This window comes from Astatotilapia calliptera, chromosome 3 (genome assembly GCF_964374335.1).
Source record: "Astatotilapia calliptera chromosome 3, fAstCal68.1, whole genome shotgun sequence".
Classification (NCBI taxonomy): Eukaryota; Metazoa; Chordata; class Actinopteri; order Cichliformes; family Cichlidae; genus Astatotilapia; species Astatotilapia calliptera.
In genome coordinates this window covers 60,729,758-60,752,107 of record NC_137424.1, presented here as the reverse complement: position 1 = coordinate 60,752,107, position 22,350 = coordinate 60,729,758, and the positions used below count along the sequence as shown (strand labels likewise).

General features: G+C 39.6%; 2 protein-coding genes and 1 pseudogene across 4 annotated transcripts; 2 read left to right on the top strand and 1 right to left on the bottom strand.

The window, feature by feature from the left end:
• Positions 1-268: 268 nt before the first annotated feature.
• On the bottom strand, positions 269-2,382 carry LOC113013741 (ATP-dependent RNA helicase DDX54 pseudogene; annotated as a pseudogene). Its single transcript, XR_013903347.1, has one exon. The product of XR_013903347.1 is annotated as an ATP-dependent RNA helicase DDX54 pseudogene (transcript).
• A 279-nt stretch (positions 2,383-2,661) lies between these two features.
• LOC113013786 (Fc receptor-like protein 5) lies at positions 2,662-7,606 on the top strand. 2 transcript variants are annotated; one of them, XM_080293040.1, is made up of 5 exons: positions 2,662-2,809; positions 3,932-4,195; positions 4,327-4,584; positions 5,860-5,996; positions 6,579-7,606. In XM_080293040.1, the coding sequence occupies exons 1-4, from the start codon at positions 2,686-2,688 to the stop codon at positions 5,988-5,990; spliced, it is 777 nt and encodes a 258-aa protein (XP_080149166.1). In that variant the 5' UTR covers positions 2,662-2,685; the 3' UTR covers positions 5,991-5,996; positions 6,579-7,606. The 2 variants fall into 2 exon arrangements, with proteins under 2 accessions (XP_080149166.1, XP_080149173.1); XM_080293047.1 differs by lacking the exon at positions 2,662-2,809 and having other exon boundaries at positions 3,159-4,195.
• Positions 7,607-12,659: 5,053 nt separating this feature from the next.
• Positions 12,660-14,553, top strand: LOC113013734 (type-2 ice-structuring protein-like). The gene is made up of 5 exons (XM_080299631.1): positions 12,660-12,829; positions 13,358-13,494; positions 13,584-13,703; positions 14,011-14,116; positions 14,255-14,553. Exons 1-5 carry the CDS (start codon positions 12,769-12,771, stop codon positions 14,326-14,328), a joined length of 498 nt encoding a protein of 165 aa, XP_080155757.1. The 5' UTR covers positions 12,660-12,768; the 3' UTR covers positions 14,329-14,553.
• Positions 14,554-22,350: the final 7,797 nt, after the last annotated feature.

Below are 22,350 nucleotides of genomic sequence, written 5' to 3'. Positions count from 1 at the left end.
TACTAAACAATATATATATTAGCTGTATAATACCAGTAGGCCAGCTCTAATAGTAATTTGGTATGGCTTCGCCGGCCAAATGTAATTAGGCTGCGGGCCAAATTTGGCCCGCGGGCCAGAGTTTGACACCTATGTCTTATGCCATCAGCTTGTCCTAGGTCACAGTTTCCTTCCACAAATAGCTTTGCAAAAACTGCATAAAAAGCACTTGCAGCAACAAAAACATAATATTCCAGAAACACGCTTTGCCGATCCGATCAGCTGTTTGTTTGGTTTTTTTTTGGTTTTTTTTCAGTACTCCAAAACACTTTTATTAGACTGCCAACATGCTTACAAGTAGTAAATCCAGGTTAGTGGATCATAATTAAACATAACTCTGTGGCAAACGCAGAGTTCAGCAGGCCATCAAGGAAGAAGTGACGTGCATTTCTGCAGTGTAAAGATGCACAAATCATTTTCTCCTTAATCTATAGTCACACAAAGCGCCGGGAAAATCTTTGGTGATGATCTCAGATGATTCTGACGCTTATCATCCAGTTCCTCGTGATGTCCTCCACACCATCAACCCTCTGTCCTCCTCACAGTTTCTTCCCCAGCTTGCCTTTCTTATGGCCACCCCTTCCAAAACCTGACTTTTTAACTTCTCCGAGCCACTTTTTGTTCTTGGAGCGGAGCTTCCTCATCCCCCCGCCCTGCAGGAACTGGTGCTTCTGCTTTTTCTTGCGCTGCTTTATGATCTGATCCTTTGTTTTCAGCTCCGAGCGTGCTTTGTGGTCACTGGAGCTCTGTACGTTTGGACCTCGTTGGCCACGGCCACGACCTCTTGCTGGCTTCCTGCCTCCTCCGCCTGTTTCTCCATCTGATCCAGATCCTGTATCATCAATCTTGTATTTTTTCTTCCACTCCTCATAAAAGTTCTTCCTGTTCTTCTTGTTACTGATAACCTGACCGCTGTCTGTTTTGATCTTCTTCTTCTGGTCTTCTTTTCCCGTTTCTCTCACAAAACGCTTCCTCTTACGGTCCCATTTCATCATTTTCTTCTGCTGGTTAAGGTGATCGCCTTCATCTCCCATGAGATCAAGGACAGCTGAAGAGGCCTGCTGTTCAAAAGCACTGCCCTCTCCACCGAGATTCAACCCTCTCTCAGAGTCAAAGTCTTTAGGTCTGTAAGGGATATAATACTCTTCATCTTTGCCTGACTGCCTCTTTTTCTTGGTCTTTGGTCGCTCTTCACCATCTTCCTGCTGACCTCTTCTTTTACCACCTACCACCTCTGAAAACACCCCATTTAAATCACTCTCATCCTTTTCGGTGATGTCACAGTCAGCAGTAGTGGTGGCGTTGGTTGGCTGCTGCAGCCTGCTTTCTGCAGCTCAGTCTTCTCTCTGCTTGCTGAATTTGTCCACTAGCTGAGTGTCTTTAGAGCGTTTGGCCCGCATCACCTCACTGGCTGGTGTCTTACTACTGGAGTTGATTTCGAAGATGGTCGCTTTGGATTTGTAGCTCTTGATGGCATCGACTATTTGAAGGCACTCCAGTTCCATTTTTTCCAGACCACACCCAAGTACTGGATGGACACCTATGCTGGACACATCTGTGTTTTTAACCCGTCTGATGGACTCCGGCGAGGGGTTTGGCCGCGACTTGAGGTACTGCTTGTAGGCGTTCTCTGAGACACGGAGCAGATTTTGCAGGTCCAGGGAGTTTTCGTGAGACGTGATCAGATGAGCACTTTCATCATCCAAGATCCTCTGAGGGACTCGACCAAACACACCTTCTGAATCTTGTGTGTGTTCAGGTGAAGCAAACTGAACTGGTCGCCCTAGGAAGAGGTGGAGGTCGTAGACATAAGGCATTTCATCAGGACAAATCAGACTATAGGCTGTGCCACTTCGGCCCGCTCGTCCCACACGCCCAACTCTGTGCAAGAAAAGTTTGGCCTTGGAGGGGAAGTTGTAATTGATGACATTATCCAGCAGGGGGATGTCTATACCACGAGCAGCAACATCAGTCACCAGAAGCACCATGGCTTTCCGATGCACAAATTTCGCATTGTTGATCTTCCTGGCAGTCTGATCAAGGGCACTGTAGATGTAGGCACACTCTAAACCTTCTGACGACAGCAGCTCCTTTAGGTACTCCACATGGTGTTTGGTGGCAGCAAAGACCACTGTCTGTTCCTGAGGCTTCACTACGTTCCTCAGGAGGTGGAGCAGCAGAGCCGATCAGCTGTTTGTAACACTTCCTACGTCCATCAGCGTGAACTATCACATGTCCGCCATGAGCTGCCCGAAACCGGAAGTGACGTCATTTGACTTTTTTGTATTTACAGTTTTGAGGGATAAGCCTCTTAAATTTCTCTAACTAGAAATATATGTTAAAAAAACAAAAACGATTTTCAATTATATTTGTAGTTTATTGCACTTTTTTGCAATTTATGTAATTACTATGCACCTAATGCATACATATTATTAAAGTTTGGGCTATAATGGTTGTATTGATAGCAACTTGAAATGCTCCCAAAAATGGCACTACAGCATGTAAAAATATAATATAAGCTCTGGCGGACTTGGTTCTATGGTAGGTCTTAACGGGTTAAAAGCAAAACTGTCCATCTGAGCACACTTCCTTAATTCAGGGATTAAAACTGAAACACGGGTGTTGATTTAAAGAAGGAAGAAACAAATGTTTTATTCTCCCACACACTGTGGACTTGTTTTTCATATTGTTTTCTATAATATGAAATCCATGGAGTCTCTTCTCACTTTCTCACTGTGGACTCTCATTCACTGTTTGGATTTTGTTAAAGGTAAATCAATATGTTTCTATTACAGATGTTACTTTTAGTTAATTTTAAACATGGGTTTATTGGTTGTGAGTTGCCTTTTTCAGTTCAGTGTGAACATTAATAATCCTCTTGTCTTCTGTCTCCACTGTGTAACTGCATTGATTCATTTATTATTTTTAACGCTCTTAAAGCCTCAAACAGTTGAGAAAGTGTCGTTCTGACTCTGCAGCTGTAACATGTAACACTAGACTGTACTTTAATGCTAAACAGTGGATGCCAGTTTGCCCCTCCAATGATACAGCCCAGCAGACCTTGACTGTAATATTTAAGCATGTACAGCAGAATAATATACATCTTGATCCAATTTTAGTTATAATGGTTGTTGTAGCTCATCTCTTCATATTTGCTGGTCTAATGGAATATTTATTCTGACTCTCATGTTAATCTTTTGTGAGTCTCCCGTCTCTTTTAGCACTTACGATCAGTACAGGTTACTTCTGGACTGTTTACTTAGCCTGATAGGCCGAAGGACACTGTCTCAGCTAAACTATGGACACGCACACACACACACTTACACTGATAAGCACTCACTCATCCCCCTCCCTTTCCAACGCCTTCGATGCTTGTGCCCTACCGGGGATGATAGCAGTCAACTGGACCAGCACAGATGCTGCAGGACCGGATGCGCTGTCTACGCCGGCTCTCTCTTACCCTTTATCCGCCCCTGTTGCTTGTCTCGTGTTTCTATGGTGTATTGATAGTCATGTGCTTTTGTGCTGAGGTGTTTTTTCTTTTATCAAACTGTTCTCCCACTAGGAGCTCAGTCTGAGTGGAGTTTTTTTTCTCCTCCTCTTACCTCATGTAGTGTATTTTCGTTGTTTTTTTTCCTATCAGCCTACCTTCTGACATGTCTGCCCAATGTGATGTTTGTGTAAAGTTGGTCAGAAGGTTCCTTTGTGAGTGCGCATGCGCCATTAGCGTGCTGCCTGCTGTAACCCCTAATTTCCCTCGGCATGAATAAAGTATTCTGATTCTGATTCTGATTCTGATTCTCTGATGTTCATGTCATTGATCTCGACACACTGCATGTAGTCTACTGCATGTTAACTGATGTGTCTCGACCTGATGTTTTTGAACCTGCAGCTGCTACTCTGAGCATCCATCCAGGCAGGTCAGTTTTCTTCTATTATGAAACTGTGACTCTGAGCTGTGCAGTGCCAGGCAGCTTCAGGAGCTGGACAGTGAAGAGAAACACCTCCACAAGGTCTTCTGTTTCATGTGAGACCTGGGGCCAATTAAATGGATCATCCTGCACCATCAAAGGTGTCTACCCATCAGACAGTGGAGTGTACTGGTGTGAGTCTGACAGCAGGGAGTGCAGCAACATCCTCAACATCACAGTGGCAAGTAAGCTTGCTAAGTAATGTCAGATTGTTGATGTTGTATCTTAAGTAAAAATAAATGAACACATTTTGCAACTTTGTAACGAAGGACAAAAACCAGAGTCAGAGACCACAGTTTCTCTCTCTGCATTTCAGCTGGTGTCATCCTGCAGGGTCCTGCTGTTCCTCTGACTGAGGGAGACAGTGTGACACTAAACTGCTCCTATAAGGAAAAATATGCAAAGGAGTCTACGTCCAATTTCAGTACTGCTTTCTACAGAAATGGTGCTGTTATTGAAAAAACGTCTGAAGGAAGGTTGAGCTTTATCCATGTGTCCAAGGAGAACGAAGGCTCCTACAAGTGTGTTCATCCCACTAAAGGACAGTCACCAGAGGTTTGGCTGGAAGTGAGAGGTGATGGTGATGATATTAAGTTTCATGAAGCTTTCGTCTGATTGCTTTTAGGAACAGGTATCCAGTACTCTAGGAGTAAAACTATAAATCAGAACCCTCATCCTCCTGTTTGCCTATGTAATGCGGATACGAAAGCCGATGCGCCAGAATGTCATGCTGAGTAGAATGATTATTTTAAATACAAGGGGGAGGAAGCGAGTCAAATACCAAGGGCACAAGCAGGTCTAATCGGAAACAGTTTATTTCCAGACAAAAAAAAAAAACAACTCTTAAAAAACATACGCAATAAAATGTTATCAATATACTAAAATCCTAATGGAGACTAAATGGAGAATAAAACAATTCTAAAACCCATAAAAATACAATTTTCTATATTCACTATAATTCCCTGGTGTAATTATGCCAGATGTTTATTACGGGTCCACCAGCAGTCCAGGAATGTCTTCTCCAGAGCGAGGTCCACACCAGCCTCGTCTCCGGCAGATGAGAAGGAGCCTCCTATCTCGTCCCTTCACTAGGCCCAAGATGGGCCTGCACTGCATTAGATTTACTTACATACAGTGTCCCAACATTTTTAGGGTCCCAAAAATGTTCAGGGTCTGTGTTTAGCATTCTCAGTAGTGAACGCAAATAAAAACTGACCAAAGGTCAAAGTTCTTTTTCAAACTCTCCCATTTTTATTCGCAAACTGCAAACTGCTGAAAAAATTGTCATCCACATGAAGCTCTTCAGGTTTCTTTGATTTAAAACTATATATGAGCTGCTTCCTGCAGATTCAGTGGCTCCACCATAAAACGCAGTGAAAGGCTGTTTTAGTGTTAAACGACACATTTCAGACACACCTCGATGTGTCCTGTTGAATGTTTCTATGTAAATACACACATACTGGGGTGACTGTAGCTCAGGTGGTAGAGCGGGTCACCTACTCACCAGAAGGTTGGTGGTTTGATCCCAGGCTCTTCCAGTCTACATGCCAAATATCCGTGGGCAAGATACTAACTCCATGTTGCCCTCTGGTGCATCCATCGGAGTGTGAATGCGAGTGAATGTTAGATAGAAGCACATAAACCATAGATAAACGTGATTGGGTGAATGCACGAGTTGTATAAAGCGCTTTGAGTGCTCAATGAGAGTAGAAAAGTGCTTTATAAGAGCTAGTCCATTTACACAGTAAACTCTTCACCACTATGAACGATGGATTTTCTTTATTTACTTTTCGTGTAACATTTGGTCCTCAACAGGAAAAATAATGACAAAACTTTTTCTGTGTCACAGCTCGAGCTCCATCTACGACTGCTCCTCCTCCTCCTCCTCTGATATCTCTTCCCAGGCTGGCATACACAATCTTTTTGTTCATCCTGTTCACTGGTATACTCATACTGTGTATATCCATGTGCAAAGGTTGACTCAAGGTAAGAGTAAAACAAAAAATATATATTTAGAATAATATATTCAATTTCCACACAGGGTCAGAGGTCCAATACAACATTGTAGCTGCAAAACAAATGTCAAAAAATCAATCATAAAACTATTTTTCCAAACTTATTTTGTCAGTCTAACAATAATTCAAGTATGAAATCAGGTGATAGATACATCTGATTGAAAATAACTTAAAAGCAGCAGCAACACTTTAACCTCTTGCTGTGAAAGATTCACGTCTTCCATTTGCAGCCTCTTCCAGTTGGACAGTAGATGCCAACTGACCACAGTGGTGTAACGTAGCTTCTCAACTTATTACACTTTGTGAAACAGACTCTTGGTTGTGGCTCAGCTAGTGACCTCAGGCATGTTTGTATGTTGATGTTCATTAAGTGAAGAAAATATTCATGATTTAAAGACAGACAATTATCATCAGGGATTCGTATTGTTGTTAATGAGGTCAGAGCTAGATCTCATGGCAACAATAGAAAGTGCCACTGTTGTATAACACTGCTTATATGGGATTAAATTCTGCTTTTAAAAAAAGTCCCACTAAGTTTCTGTTCCTCCTGCAGCTGAAACTGAGACAAAAATGAGAGAGTCTGATCATCTATGACTGGAGTGTCTGAGGATGAAGATCATGATGAACAATAACGATCAATGTATCACCAGGATTAAAGTAACATTTTTTTGGTTTTACTTTTTTAACTTTATAACTTTTTAACAGCTGATGTTTTGCCTACCCTGTTAGCTCATGACCTGATGATCAATCTGCTGTTTGCACTGAACTGAAAACTGCATAATTCTCACATTTGATGTGTTTTTGGTTTAAAAGACAAAAACAATGATTATGTCAACGTCAAAATGTACATAAGCTTCATGCTAGTCTTTATATGTCAATATTAACACTCTGATGCTAACGTAGTAATGTCTTTATTATTGTAGTTAAAATCAAATAAAAACTAATGTATTATGTTTCTTATTTGCTCTGTGTATTACATTTTATAAGAAGTTTCTTTTAGGAAACCAGGGGTACAGGTTTGTGTTGTCATGTTTCCTGTTTTATTTTGAAAGTCTTGGGTGTCCTGTGTCTTCTATGCTGAATGTGTTTAGTTGTACTTTTTTCCCTGTGATGTCATTATGCTCATTAGTGCCAGCTTTTCCCCAGGTGTTTCCACTTCCCTCATTACCCCTCTGTGTATTTAGTCTGTGTGTTTTCATTCAGTCTTTGTCAGATCATCTGTGCTTCTTTCCTCCACGTAACGTTAAGCTCACGTATTTCACGATTCAACTCAGGTCTTGCGCATGTTCCATGTTCATGTTTTTTCCTCATAGCTTCTCACATGCTCCTGCCCTGAATCATGTTCATGTCTTTTGTCATAGTTGTCATAGTTTAATTTCTTCCAGTTTAGGTTTTAGTTTAGTTTTCGTCCCTGTTCACTTTATCTTGTTATTTGTACTCATATAATCACCCTTAACAAAGGGCTTTTTATTCATTCTACATTCAGTTTTTTGTCTGCATTTGGGTCCACTATTTGCTCAACATACAGTCAGTCGACAATAATGTTCTTATAAATAAACAAATGTATCGTTATCTTGTTAATTACTTGTTAACTACTTGGTCAGCAGCTCCATGTTCTGGTGGGATTTGTGAATCTATGTGCACAACAACTGGTCTAAACTATTTTCTTTCCTGAACTGCACCTCAGGCCCCAATTCACTCAATTCAGTCTTTCTCTACCTCACCAGAGACACAGATCTCTTCAAGTCCCCCTCATGCTTTGAGGAAGTTGAGGTAATACATTTGTATGATTGAAGTCGTGTCTGAATACACCACTTCATAGTCTATGTCTCCCCCTTGCTGTCTGATCACAAACAGTCCTTGCCACTTAGGAAGTAACTTTGAGCTTAACTAAGAAGCATTACAAACACTTTGTTTCCTGGTGAAGCATGTCTGAGTCAAGACTCTGTGTTGTACAAATACTGCTTCCTGGATCTGAAGCAAATTCTCTCGTAATAACCTACCAAGAACCAGGAGCTTCGCTCACAGGTCCAGAACGTAATGAGTCTAAGTTTTACTTGGACTCATGCTGCTTCATATTTGGATGATGACATCATCCAAGTATGAAGCAGCATATGCGGTGTGTGGTACATGAGGCCGTACTGTACTGCATTGCAAAATACTGTTGCAATGCAGCAACATCTGCATTATTCTATTCTATTAACAAATACAGAAACAGTATGCACCATACTTCTGTTAAACATTCACTGTATGTGTAGACAGCAGCATAGAAAAGGTCTGCAAAAACCTGGAAAATAGTAGTACTGATTTCTAGTATCTGAACATGTGATATACACACAAAATCAGAAAGTCAATTACCCAGTAGCAATCAAAGCAATTTGCTACCTGACACCAACTTGGTATAGTGTACTTTTAGCATAATAGACATGGATAAATCAGCATGAAGGTACTGAGGAAGACTCTGGTTTTAAAGTGTGATGTACTGATGTCCCTGAGCAGCAGTCCTGTGGTTCAGAGTGAAACCCTCTCTTACTGCCAAAAATGGGACACACTGAATGAAAAACGTTTTTTGGAGTAACCGTTGTTTCAAAATGAGCCTCTATTATTAGTCTGGCGGAGCTTAAGAAACTACATTTTGTCCATGAAACACACAGTACTAAGGATAATGCTGCTGATCAAAATTTCTGACTGGAGTTTCGTGGTGAAATGTTCCTTAGTTAAAAAAGCAGCATCCCTGGTGGAACCTGTATTTTATTTTACAGTGAATTTACTGCTCTTTCGATTGGCATTAACCCTTTAAGACCTACCATAGAACCAAGTCCGCCAGAGCTTATCTTTATATTTTTACATGCTGTAGTGTCATTTTTGGGAGCATTTGATTGATTGATTGATTGATTGAATCTTTATTTTGAACATGTTGAAAAAGTACAACAACATAGAATTAAAAGAGACAAATGAACAAAGCAAAACAAAAGGAAAACGAGCAACTACAACTACTTTCATGTTCAAAAAGGAGCAGGAAGAAGCATAAGCATTTCAAGTTGCTATACATCAATACAATCGTTATAGCCCAGATTTTAATAATATGTATGCATTAAGTGCATAATTACTACATAAATTGCAAAAAAGCAATAAACTACAAAAAATTAAAAAACATTTTTGGCTTTTTGTTTTTTACATATATTTCTAGTTAGAGAAAATTAAGAGGCTTATCCCTCAAAACTGTAAATATAAAAAAGTTGCACAAAATAGTTTCCAACCACAGGATATTTATTTTGAGTGACTTCATAGGTTTATTTTTGAGTTACATCAATTTCTACATACTGCAGGAAAAACAAAAATAAATCCTATAATACAAATTTGCAAAAAAACAGCATATGCATCAAAATAAACTGTTTCCAGCAGTGCAATTTGAGCTCTAAGCATCACAGAAACAGTTTTTTGTTGCTGCAAATTCTTTTTATGAAATTTTTGCAAAGCTATATGTGGAAGGAAACCGTGACCTCATGGTGAGTCAACTGCTTCTGACCTTAACTGGTAGCAGTTACCGAAAAAAATTCTCCACACCCCAGACAACCTGACCACAACTGTGATGGAGTCATTCTGCATCCCCAGATCCACCCACCCACCATGTCCACTCAGAGAGAGAGAGAGATCAGCCATTTTCTGAAGCAGTTATGTAAACAAAAGCCAGCAAAACATTTCTATAAATCAAGAAACAATAATCCTCCACAAAATGTTTCTCTCTTCATGTGAGCACTAACTGAAAGATAAGTTTTTCTTTTTTTCCCTTTTTTAAAAACTGTATCTGAAAACAAGAATAAAAAATCTGGAAATGGCCATAATCCAGGAAACAGTGGCCATAGTCCAGGAAACAGTGGCCATAGTCCAGGAAACAGTGGAACATTCCCTGAGTGCCTAAGGTTGGAGCACACATTTATAAAAATATCTTCTTCTTTTTTTTTTTCAATTTAATGTGACCTGTGATTACCTCATTAATAGAATAGAATAATGCAGATGTTGCTGCATTGCAACAGCATTGTGCACCACAGTATCTGGGGTACCATTTGGGAGGCAGGCACATGCACCTGCAGATGAGCAAAACAGCAGCCATTGTATCCTGCCTGCATCCCAAGATAAGGAAAGAGGTACATCAGTTCTTGAGGTGGGCTGGTTACTATTGTTGGTCCATGCCCAGCTTTGCGCAGCTGACCTACAATAATACATACAGGTGACCCTGAATCCTCCCTTAGTTATGCTGCAATAGGCATAGGCTGCTTGGGGATTCCCATGATGCATTGAGTGTTTTTTCCTTCTCAGTCACCTTTCTCACTCACTATGTGTTAATAGACCTCTCTGCATTGAATCATACCTGTTATTAATTTCTGTCTCTCTTCCACAGCATGTCTTTATCCTGTTTTCCTTCTCTCACCCCAACCGGTCGCAACAGATGGCTCCGCCCCTCCCTGAGCCTGGTTCTGCCGGAGGTTTCTTCCTGTTAAAAGGGAGTTTTTCCTTCCCACTGTCACCAAAGTGCTTGCTCATAGGGGCCATATGATTGTTGGGTTTTTCCTCTGTATTTTTTCTCCGCATCCTCACAAAAACAAAAATGAACAGCTTGTAGAACTGGGGGGTCATATGTAGATAAGAACTGGGAGGGGTGTGTTTGGAGGCGTGGTCCCGCTCCTGAAATTCAGATAATTTATCTCCAAGTAAAGTTTGGAATCTGTACTTTATTTTCCACTTAATTTACAGCTCGTTCAGTTTGGCATTGATGAAGTAATTGCAGGTCACATTTAATAACAAAACAAACAAACAACAAACCTCCCCCCAAAAAAACACTTAAGTTGTTTTTATAAATGTGCATGCTCGAACCTAAAGCACTTGGGGAGAAACTGTGTTCCATTGTTTCCTGGACTATGACCAATTCCAGTAACTTTCTCAGTAACTGCTACCAGTTAAGGTCAGGAGCAGTTGACTCACCACTATGCCATAAAGCTGGCTCCTATTCTGAGCTGCTCAGTGGAGTTTAGTTTGGCTGTGTTTGGCTTAGTCCACTTTTCCACTGTTCATCAGAAATGAAGCAGCCCACCGGAGAAGTAAGCTGCCCACAGACATTAAGTTACTTTTAGATTCTAGATTCTGTTTTAGAGTCAATATGAAAAACACATGGACAGGAAACAGACAGTAATGAGGATGATGCTGTTGACTGAAAGAGAGAGTTGTTTTGTTACATTTCCTTTAGTTATAAAAGTGGCATCATTGCTGGAATCTGTATTTAAATTTTGATGAATCCACGGCTCTTTCTGTTGACATTGATGACATAAATGCAGGTCACAGTTTAAAACTCAGGCACTCAGAGAGAAACTGTGTCCCACTGCTTCCTGGGCCGCAGCAATTTCCACTCTGTGTTTGAAGAGGCCGTTCCATTTATTTGGAGAGTTGCTTCATTCTTTCCTTCCTGGCTTCAGGTACAGTCAAAATAAGAGTTGGATAAGCTATTTTGGTTATTTACATCAGAGTAAAACAGAAAATGATTGTGGCATTAAAATAATGTTACAAACATTGATTATCAATTTTATTTTAGGATGAATTTTCTGGAATATTTTGAGAAATATTTTGGGGGAATTATTGCTTCTTTGATTTGAAGAAATGGTTTGTTATCTTTTCTTTAAGTATACTTTTCAGTGAAAGCCCTCTCTCTCTCTCTGTCTCCCTTTCTGAGTGGACATGGTGGATGATTAAGTCTGGGAGTGTGACTGAGTAACTGCTTAAAACAAGCCTGCAAACACTGCTAACTGTAATTTCAAACTGGAGTCTCCAGGTGAAACTGTCAGCAGCGGCTTGACAGATTTTACAGTTTTAAATGTAATGCTGGTGTTTTCAACAGTGTTTCTATAACTCTGATTGATTCTTCCAATCTGCTGGGCGTGTCTGCTATATGTGCTGTGGTGTACATCATGTTTCAGAATATCGCCCTGATAGACACTCTTTCTCACTTTTTCTTTGACTTGAAGAGGAGGAATGGACAGAAAAGGATGAGTCATTCTCTGCTCTCCTACAATGGCCATTTTATCATTTTGCAGAAACCCTTAAATATGCTGCTGGTTTCCATAATGCCCTGTTCCAGTCAGAGTATGCAGGAAATGCAGATATGTTGAGCTGTTTTCGCACCAGTCTGCTAAAAGTGTCACCACATACAACTGCATTGCTGGAGAGTGAAAGCTAGCAGTATGAACTGTTTACTGATCTGCATTTCCTTCACAATGGAAACATTTCCACCTCTTATGATCCAGCCTGATGGTTTTATGGAGGATCGATGAAAGAAAATCAGTGTGTGACACTGAAGTCTGTTGAGATGTTTCACTCAGGTTTTTCTAGAAGATGGTTCTGAAAACACTCCCATATTGAAGTAAATGTAGTCACTTTGTTTCTTTTATGACAAGTACAGGTCCAAAGAGTCACAATGATGTAATTTTTTATATAATAGTAGACTATCAAATGCTGTTAATAACACTGGTTTCAGTGTATTTTCACCTGAACAAAGCTTGTCCTTAACACACTATTCATTCAAGAAGAGTATGAAAAACAACAAGCACGTCACTGCTGTTTTATTGATAGTTACAGGTTATATAAATGCGTAAAATTAAACTGTATATAAGCGCTGGTCTTAATATGTTCTATACATGTTTTTACGATAGTAACTTTTTTTTTCTGTTTTCCACAGAGACACTAACATCACCATGAAGCTGCTGACTCTGTGTGCTCTTCTCTGTGCAATGATGGCTGTAACCACTGCTGGTGGTGAGTATGGCAGTATAATTTCCATTATATATATATATATATATGAGTGTAATTAAACATACAAATTAATAGTAAAATGTATTAATTTAATTAATGTAATCTTATTTATGAGAGTTAAAGAAAATTGATTGATGCCCACAGGTTTTTTGCATTTTCCAGATTTTCAATAACTTATGTCACGCTTAACAGAAAAAAAACCCTTACAAACCTTGAGGTTTCTGGCTGTTATACTGTTATACTCAATACCTAAATGATTGGCTTCCACTTTTAATTGACCTTCTTTCCTGAAATACAAAGCTTAAAGTAACATATATCATATATCTATACCAATCTATAAATGTGAAGGAAAGACAACGCCGTGTACTTCATACACATAACTGCACCTGAACACCACCAAACCTTTAATTATTGTTTATATGTCCAATGTTACTTGTATGACTTGTCAGTTATTGGATATATAATAATTAAAAGTAATACAAAATAAGATATTAACCAGAGACACATGTACAACTGTTCATTTGTCCACAGCCAAGAGTCACCTGGTCAAGAGGTGCATTTATTGTCCTGATGGTTGGAATCAAGCCCAGTGTCCTTACGGTTGGACTCAAGTCGGTAGTCGCTGCTTTACCTACAATCAAACACCCATGAGTTGGGATTCTGCTAAGGTAATTTTATTTTACTTTTATCATCTTTAACACCTGATTGAACCACTCATTGTTTTAAAAAACCTCTGCTTTGTCCCTCTTCATTGAAGAGACACTGCTGGGGCTTGGGGGCAAACCTTGCATCAGTGCACACTTACTGGGAGCACCAAAGGATCATGCAGCTGTTTGGCAACACGCCAGTTTGGATTGGAGGAAGCAAAGGACTCAAGGTATATTGTCAAAAGAAAATGTTAATTCCCACCTGCAGTGAAACCTGAGGCAGGGGAGAGAAGCTAAAAGATCAGGCATTAATGATAACCAGTGTTGGGCAAGTTACTTTGAAAAAGTAATTAATTATAGTTAGTAGTTACTTCTTCAAAAAAGTAGATGAGCTAGTAACTGAGTAACAAGATTGTAAAAGTAATTAATTACTTGAAAACTTAACTATAATTAATTACTTTTTCAAAGTAACTTGCCCAACACTGGTTAGGATAAAGCACAGGCCTGTCTGAACTACTAATTTTTTTCTTCTACAAGGGTACTTGGTGGTGGAATGATGGGACCAGTTTCTTCTTTTCAAAATGGTGCTGGGGAGAGCCCAGTAATGGTTACTATGAGAACTGTCTGCAGATGAGTTCTCGAGGTAATTTAGAACAGTTATCAACGAGTGCTTAATGTGTATGACTGGTTGAAGTGATCAAATATACAAGCCATAAAGGCTGGTTCTTTAGGTTTTTCATTTGAGTAACATTTGAATGATTTCTGCTCTTGAATCTTGTAGATTCAAATTGCTGGCTTGATGCATGGTGTGGATATCATCTGCCATCTGTCTGCGCCAAGAATATCTTCACCTGACAGTGTTGGACTGACACTCAAAGCATGAAGCTCCCATAAAACACATACTGATGCATGATGGTGTTTGCTCTTTGTTTTTGCAACATTAACTTAAGCTTCCTGCAGCATCAGCTACTCTTCTTGTGAACAAAGAACATTTGCTGCATTGATGTCCTTATGACTTCTGACCTTGCCAGTTGCCAGTGATTCTCCTCACAACTAAAATGAGGGTAAACAGTCCAGCAACCACAGCATGTTTCAAAATGTGCTCCATGAGTAAAGACATTGTGCAAATGTCATGACTTGCTTGTTTTGCGCAGCATTTGAGCATTTGCAAAAGCGCACAAAATTGTATTGCACATGTAAAAAATATATAATAATAATAATAATAATAATAATAATAATAACAACAACAACAACAACAACAACAACAACAACACTAATTACAAAGTAAAAAAGGACTAAATTGTTATAGTCCCTTATCAAGAAATATAACAATTTAGTCCTCACAATAAAAGAAGATGAGTATACACAATAAAAACATACAAAAACAAATAAACAGAGATGTACATAGTCATCTATACCATCAGGCTTTCATTTTAACATACACACATACACTCATCTCTCTCAGATCCAGATCTGACGTTTTTCTTCTTCAGTATGTTTAAGGTTTGGGTGGCAGGCTAAAGTTTCCCTTAAAAATATCTTTTTGACACATATGACACTTGAGCAGGTTACACTCCAAAAATATTCCCACTGTAAACATGAGGTAGGGAAAAAAATTAGCACTCACAAGGTGCCATAATAAATAAAAACAAATTTTAAACATAAAATGATATGTTAAGATAAATGATAAGATGTAAGTAAACTCAAATATGTAAAATTAGTATATTTTTGTATATAGTTATTTCAATATGAGTAATATTGGAAAAACTAACATGCAACATAAATTTATATTATTACTATTCAGTGGATTTAAACTATCAGCTTTTATTTTGATATTCAGTGTATGTTATATTTATTTAAATTAATAAACAATATCCTTAATCTCGAATTCAGCTATGTGATTACAAATGCTTGGTGGAAAAATAGTCTCACAAATGTCCTCATCAGCAGTGTGTTACTGTCTGTCTCCACCTTGTGGACATTTTGACACTTTCCGCTTGTTTCAATGCAAACTGAACACCTTATATAATGTAATTAATATAATTATAATCTTGGTTCAGAATGTTTATGCAAATTATCTTCTTTATGGATATTAACACCTGGATATGGAGCAGATATTGTTACAGCAATGTTGTGCTGTTTGTTTAAGAGCCTGTTGTTATGGAATCAAATCAAAAACACACATCTGCATGAGCTCCATCACATTCTTGAACAGTGGGGTTGGTGTGTTGCCATGAATTATGGGACAGAGTGATATTTTTCCTTTCATAAAAGATGACCCAGTATCTCCTTTGGTAAATACGATTATAAATAACTGAATCACTTTTCACCAGCTTAAGTCAGCCAGCTCTTACTGTGGTTGCCACGGAGAAATCTTTTGGACATTCACCCAGTAACCTTTAAAAGAAAAACTGGCAATCTGAGCACACTTCCTTAATTTGAGGATTAAAACAGAAACACGGGTGTTTATATGAAAAAGGACGATTAAAAGGACAAGTAACTTCCTGCAATTTCCTCAATTATTGATTCCTTTTCTGCAATCTCTGGCTACACCATAAATTGGTCTAAGTCGGAAGTTATGCCCATTTCCAAATTGTGTCCGCCAGTTGTGAGGAGCTCATGGCATTTCAAGTGGATGCCCGAGGGTTTGACTTACTTAGGGATTAAACTGACCCCTGGTTTAGACAACATAATGCAAGCAAACATCTCCCCAGTGATTCAAAATATTCGGCCGCTGTTGCAGAATTGGGTTAAAATAAATCTGTCCCTTTTGGGCAGAATTAATTTGGTGAAGATGATTATTGCCCCTAAACTTCAGTACTTTCTTCACATGTTACCGATAGCAGTCCCACATAATTTGCTAAAGCTTTATAATACAAGTGTGGAGGGTTTTGTGTGGGCAGGCAAAAAGCCATCTTTTAATCGGTCCAAATTATATGCTGCTAAAGAGAGTGGTGGGTTGGCATTGTCCAAGATGGTCTGGTATCATTATGCATTCTCCCTCTCTCAGTTAGTTAAGATACATAATTCCTTTACGGAGAAGCCATCATGGGTTGCGATTGAGGAAAATCTTGTGGCTCCTTCGTCTTTAGAGGCCTTCCTTACTCAGAAGGGAAGACCAGTACCGTTTAAAGATCCAGTATTGGCTTTCATGCAAGAGACCTGGTTTAGAGGTCACCAATATACCAACATTAGCCCTTATCTTACCGCTAGAGCCTCTATCTGGTATAATAAGAAAATATTAATTGATAAGAAACCGGTCTGGTGGGAGGCTTGGGCTAGGACAGGTATCAATCAGGTGGGGGATTTATTTGGGCAGACTGGTATGAAACCGTTTGCAGAAATCAGACGAGAATTTAATCTGGATCCAAGGGAAATTTGGAGGTTTTTTCAAATAAGACACTGTATTAAAACCATTTTGAATAATAATCCAGACCCTCCATCTAGTATTCAGAAGATGTTTGCAGCCCCTGTCATTAATAGGATCATCCAAATTTTATGGGATCTTCAGAGAGGCGCACTCTCCCAATTTGGGGGGACTGAGGCAGTGTTGGGAGAAGGATCTGGGTATCCAGATTTTAGAGGACAGTTGGAAGACACTGGTTTCATCATGGTATGTTTGCTCACCTGAAACACAGTCTCAACTTATCCAGTACAAATTGCTTCACAGAAATTACTGGACTCCCAGTAAACTAGTCAGGCTGAAGCTTGTGGATAATGATGCATTGGAAATGCCAGGAGGAAGCCGGGACTCTAGTTCATATGTTGTACACATGTGGGAAAAATGATTATTTGTGGGATGGGATCATTAACTTGGTGAATGATATTTTTAAACTCAATCTTTCTAAATCTCCAGCTGTATGTGTCCTGGGCCTGTTACCTGACAATAATATCCTTTCAAAAAAACAGACTGTGGATGCGTCTGGCTTTCATAACAGGATGCAGGATAATACTTAGGCACTGGAAGTCATCCAGCCCCCGTTCTCTCAGGGAATGGACTGAACAAATGTCTAAGATGGCATCATATGAACGGGTTATATACAGAATAAAGGGGAGAGAAGATATTTTTGAGCAGGTCTGGGGTCCTTTTTTGTTGTACATCGACAATGTCTCCTAGATATTATGATAAATGTTCTTTGGGGGGGGGGGTTCATGTGTCGTTGGTATTTTTTATTTTTGCTGTTGTCTTTTTCTTTTTCTTTTTTTTCCTATTTTTTAAGTCAGTAGAGGGAAGAAATTGTCTAATGTCATCAGTGGTCAAGGTTATGTTTTTTGTTTTTTTTTGTTTCGTTTTGTTTTGTTTGTTTCGTTTGTTTGTTTGTTTTTTTGTCTGTTTGTCTTAGTTATTGTTAGTCCTTATTTGTTGGTTGTTGTTAAAAAACAGACAGAGAACTGACAGTATGATTATTCTAGTTGTATATTTGTTAATGTTTCTGTCCATCTAAAATATCAATAAAAAAAAAAGGACAAGTACCAATTTCCTTATCAGTCAGATGTTTACCTTGATAAGCAATATATTGCTTTAGTCTAGCTGCCTCATTAAAGTTACACAACAGGCTTTTTACATTAAAGCCAGCAAGTCAATTGCATACTCCTTTTCGTGACCCCCTGATCTCTTAAATGGACCTGCAAGGGTTTTTCAGATCTGAAATACTGTGCACAGTCTGTGTATATGCAAGGCAGTGGACAGCTTCTTTTGTAATGTGTGTGACTGTTAATGTAATGTTCAATTATTCCCTTGCAATTTCCACAAACAACTACAAAGTTTGCAAGTCCAACTCATTTAAATGAAAAAATACAGATGTGATCATCTAGACCTGTGAAAATAAATGAATGAAAAACCTTCAGTTATGGATGCTATTACAGCCACAAGATCCTAACAATCTGCTCCATTTCTTTTGTTAGTGATTTTTTGGTAGCATATCTGAATATTTTGCTTACACCTATAAACAATGTTATTTTTGTTACCACACAGGGAATGCAGTTCGCAAAATTATGCATAAAATCATAAACAACCCAAGGGACGTCTGCAGTATACCATGCTAAAAATCAGTGTCTCTGATACCATTTTTTTGGTATGGAAACTCACACAACTTGCTCATACTGATCACAAGAGTTTAAAAATAAATCAAATTGGAGCTGTTGTTATATGGAACGCCAGGACTGACATAATGAATTAATTAAATACAGCATTAAATAATTAATTAAATGTGGCAATAATTAATTAAAATTGTAAATAATTATTTAAAATGGGAATTAATTAATTAAATAAATATTATTGACACATTTAAGTAATTAATTATTGACAAATTTAAACAATTATTTAATGCTGTATTTAATTAATTCATTTTGGCACTATTGACTCCTTCAGGTCCCACCATGAAATAATTTTATCTGTCAACCTCACCCATCAAACTCAGGGGGCGGGGTTAACGCTGATCGAGTCAAATCCATTGCTTTGGCCTGGTGGCCATTGTTTTTAAGTACACAACAACCGGCATGTTGAAACTAACAGAACTGAACTTTGAAAAACCCTGTTTGTGTGTCACCAAATACCATTTTAATATTTTTTAGCCGAGAATGTAGTGGTTTAATCTTCAGATATCTGGTTGGTTTGTCAAGATATCGCCTCTTTGCAAAAGTGTTTCGATGATTTCGGATCGAACGTGGGATAGACTCGCTCGCCTCGCAAACAGTCGAGCTGTTATTACCGCCGACAAAGCGCAGGCCCCGGTACACAGCTGAAATAACCCCCGCAGTACACTGTCTTCATTTACTGAGGTTATATTTATTGGGTTTTTATTTCCTGTACCGAGCTCACAGTTAAGCTGGAACACCGGGGCTGTGAGCTCGGTACACTTGGTACACTCTGTCAGCTGACTGTTAGCGGAGCTAGTGACATCTCTGAATGCATCTGAGCAATTTGTAAACATGTTGACAACCTGACCAGACATGTGAAGAATACGACACTACATTTGCGGCTAAAACAGTATTAAAAGTGTAGCTGGTGACAGAAAAACGGGGTATTTTAAAACCATTGCTGCCTGTGGTTTGAAATGCATTCTGGGATACCTGGCTGCCCCAAGTCCACACAAGCAATCGATTATCTAGGATCGACCTGTCTTGACTTACTTTGCATGGCAACCAATCAAATGTTAGAGAAGCTGCCCCTCCTGGACTCCATTTCCCTCTGGACTCGGTAAAGGAACCTGCTAGAAACACGTGGTCTGAAAGTAGTGATGGGCAGATGAAGCTTCATGAAGCACTGAAGCTTTTCATCCAATTGGTTCATCCCAGCGCAAAGCTTCTTGAAGCTTCATTTGCTCTAGTAGGACACCTACTGGATGTAAAAATATTAGTTGGCATGAATTTGAAGAGTGTGGCATTTTGCACACAGCCTGTAAATGTCAACAACAAAAGGAGTGTGTAAAACATGTATATTGTATTGATGGCAGTATACTGTGTATATTTATAGTGGCAGTATGGAAAATGATTATTTGGAAATGCTTAAAATGGAAATGATCATTTACTGTGAGGTGAGGTGTGGTTGGGGTGTGGACAGTAGTTGTGCTTTTGTAACGTTGAGGTATGGACAGCTACACACTGAGGCGTCAGTCCTGCCTGTTCACATTTTATTCAGTAAAAACTAAATTTTCACTGCTTTTATAACCTTTAGTGGGGAGAACATAGCTAGGATTTAATGATTTAACAAATATTTGAATCCTTTGTCCTCCACAATGCTAAATGGCTGGGAGTCCTCAATCACCATGCTAACCAGGTCTTCATCTATTGGAGATTGTTCTCCTGAGGAAAGACAATAAAGACAAAGCACAAATGTAAATATCACACACGTAACTTATAACAGTTGTATAATATTGTTATATCATTTAGTAACATTACTGCATGCTATATTATCATTGCATTTGATGGCTCACCTGGTCTTGCTCCACAATCGGTGTTCCCCTTATTCTCATGCAAAGCTCTGTAGTGCCTAAGCATGGATGAGGTGTTGTTGTTATATCCCAGCTCCCTGGCACAGAGCAAAACTTCACCTTGTACAAAAGTAAAGCCGCTTAACATAAATTGTATTGCACCATCAGTATTATGAAAATACATCTTCTGTAGAAATACCTTGTTGGGAGGAATAAGATCAAAATGTTCCCACACAGGGGAGGACATCCTCCTCTTCTTAGCTGGCTCCATTCTCTCCTGACTTTCTCTCCTCACTCTCATAAACCTCCAAACTGTCTCCAAACTCTCACTAACCGCAACTCTCCATCAAACACCTACATTTTGAATGAAGTCTGAGGGGTTTATATCGCTGTCATATCTCGCGGCAAAGTTCGAACCACTTCCTGAACCAGTCACGTGGTACAGCCGGGCAGCGAGGCTTCGGACGTCATCATTTTCAGCTCCTCCCATAAATGAAGCAAGCCTCGATACGCGCATCGCGGAAACGCCCCCTCCAATACTCGACACAAGCTTCGAAGCCTCGATACAGAACGTCACATCACTATCTGAAAGCCCTCCATTCTTTCATAGCTCACCTGGATAACGCTCCCTGGGAATTGCTACAAACAAGTAAGCAATCTTCTCTTGCAACCTTTAACTCACAGGTGTCAAACTCCAGGCCTCGAGGGCCAGTGTCCTGCAGGTTTTAGATGTGATCTTGATCCAACACAGCTGATTTAAATGGCTAAATGATCTCCTCAACATGTCTTGAAGTTCTCCAGAAACCTGGTAATGAACTAATCATTTGATTCAGGTGTGTTGACCCAGGGTGAGATCTAAAACCTGCAGGAGACCGGCCCTCGAGGCCTGGAGTTCGATACCCTTGCCTTAACTTCAAACAATTTAATTAAAATTATCGATCCTGGACTAGTATTAATAACAAAATGATATAATGATAATCAGTGGAAACTAAAATCATGAACCTTTTGAGGGCTGGATTCAAAATCACACGAAAAATCAAAGTTGCGAGGATCAAACACATGTCATAATGCGGTTCAGTAGTGCGTGTGTTCCCCACGTGCCTGCATGTAGTCTTGACAACATCTGGGCATGCTCCTGATATAGGTAGATGGTTTCCTCCAAGATCTGGATCAGGGCACTTCTGAGCCTCCTGACCCTCTCTGGAACTATTTGGAAATGCCAGCTTACCTGTACATAGCGGCCCAGAGGTTCTTGGTTGGATTCAGATCTGAGAAACATGGCTCACCGATGACATCAATGCCTTTATCCAGTGTTATTAATGTTTATTCATGTTATTAATCTCCAAGTGTTGCCTATACTGCATGTTAAATGATGTGTCAGCCTAATGTTTTTGAACCTGACGCTGCTACTCTGAGCATCATCCCAGCAGGTCAGTCTTCTTTTATTATGAAACCATAAATCTGAGCTGTGCGGTGCCAGGCAGCTTCAGCAGCTGGACAGTGAAGAGAAACACCTCCACATGCTCTTCTGCTTAATGTGAGACCTGGGGCCAATTACATGAGTCATCCTGCATCATCAAAGGTGGGCGACCGTGGCTCAGGAGGTTGGGAAGCCCATCTGTAACCGGAAGGTCGCCGGTTCGATCCCCGGGCTCTCTGTCCTGGTCGTTGTGTCCTTGGGCAAGACACTTTACCCTACCACCTACTGGTATTGGCCAGAGGGGCCGATGGCACGATATGGCAGCCTTGCTTCTGTCAGTCTGCCCCAGGGCAGCTGTGGCTACAACCGTAGCTTGCCTCCACCAGTGTGTGAATGAATAGTGGCATTGTAAAGTGCTTGGGTGCCTTGAAAAGTGCTATATAAATCCAATCCATTATTATATATTATATTACCCATCCGACAGTGGAGTGTACTGCTGTGAATCTGACAGCGGGGAGTGCAGCA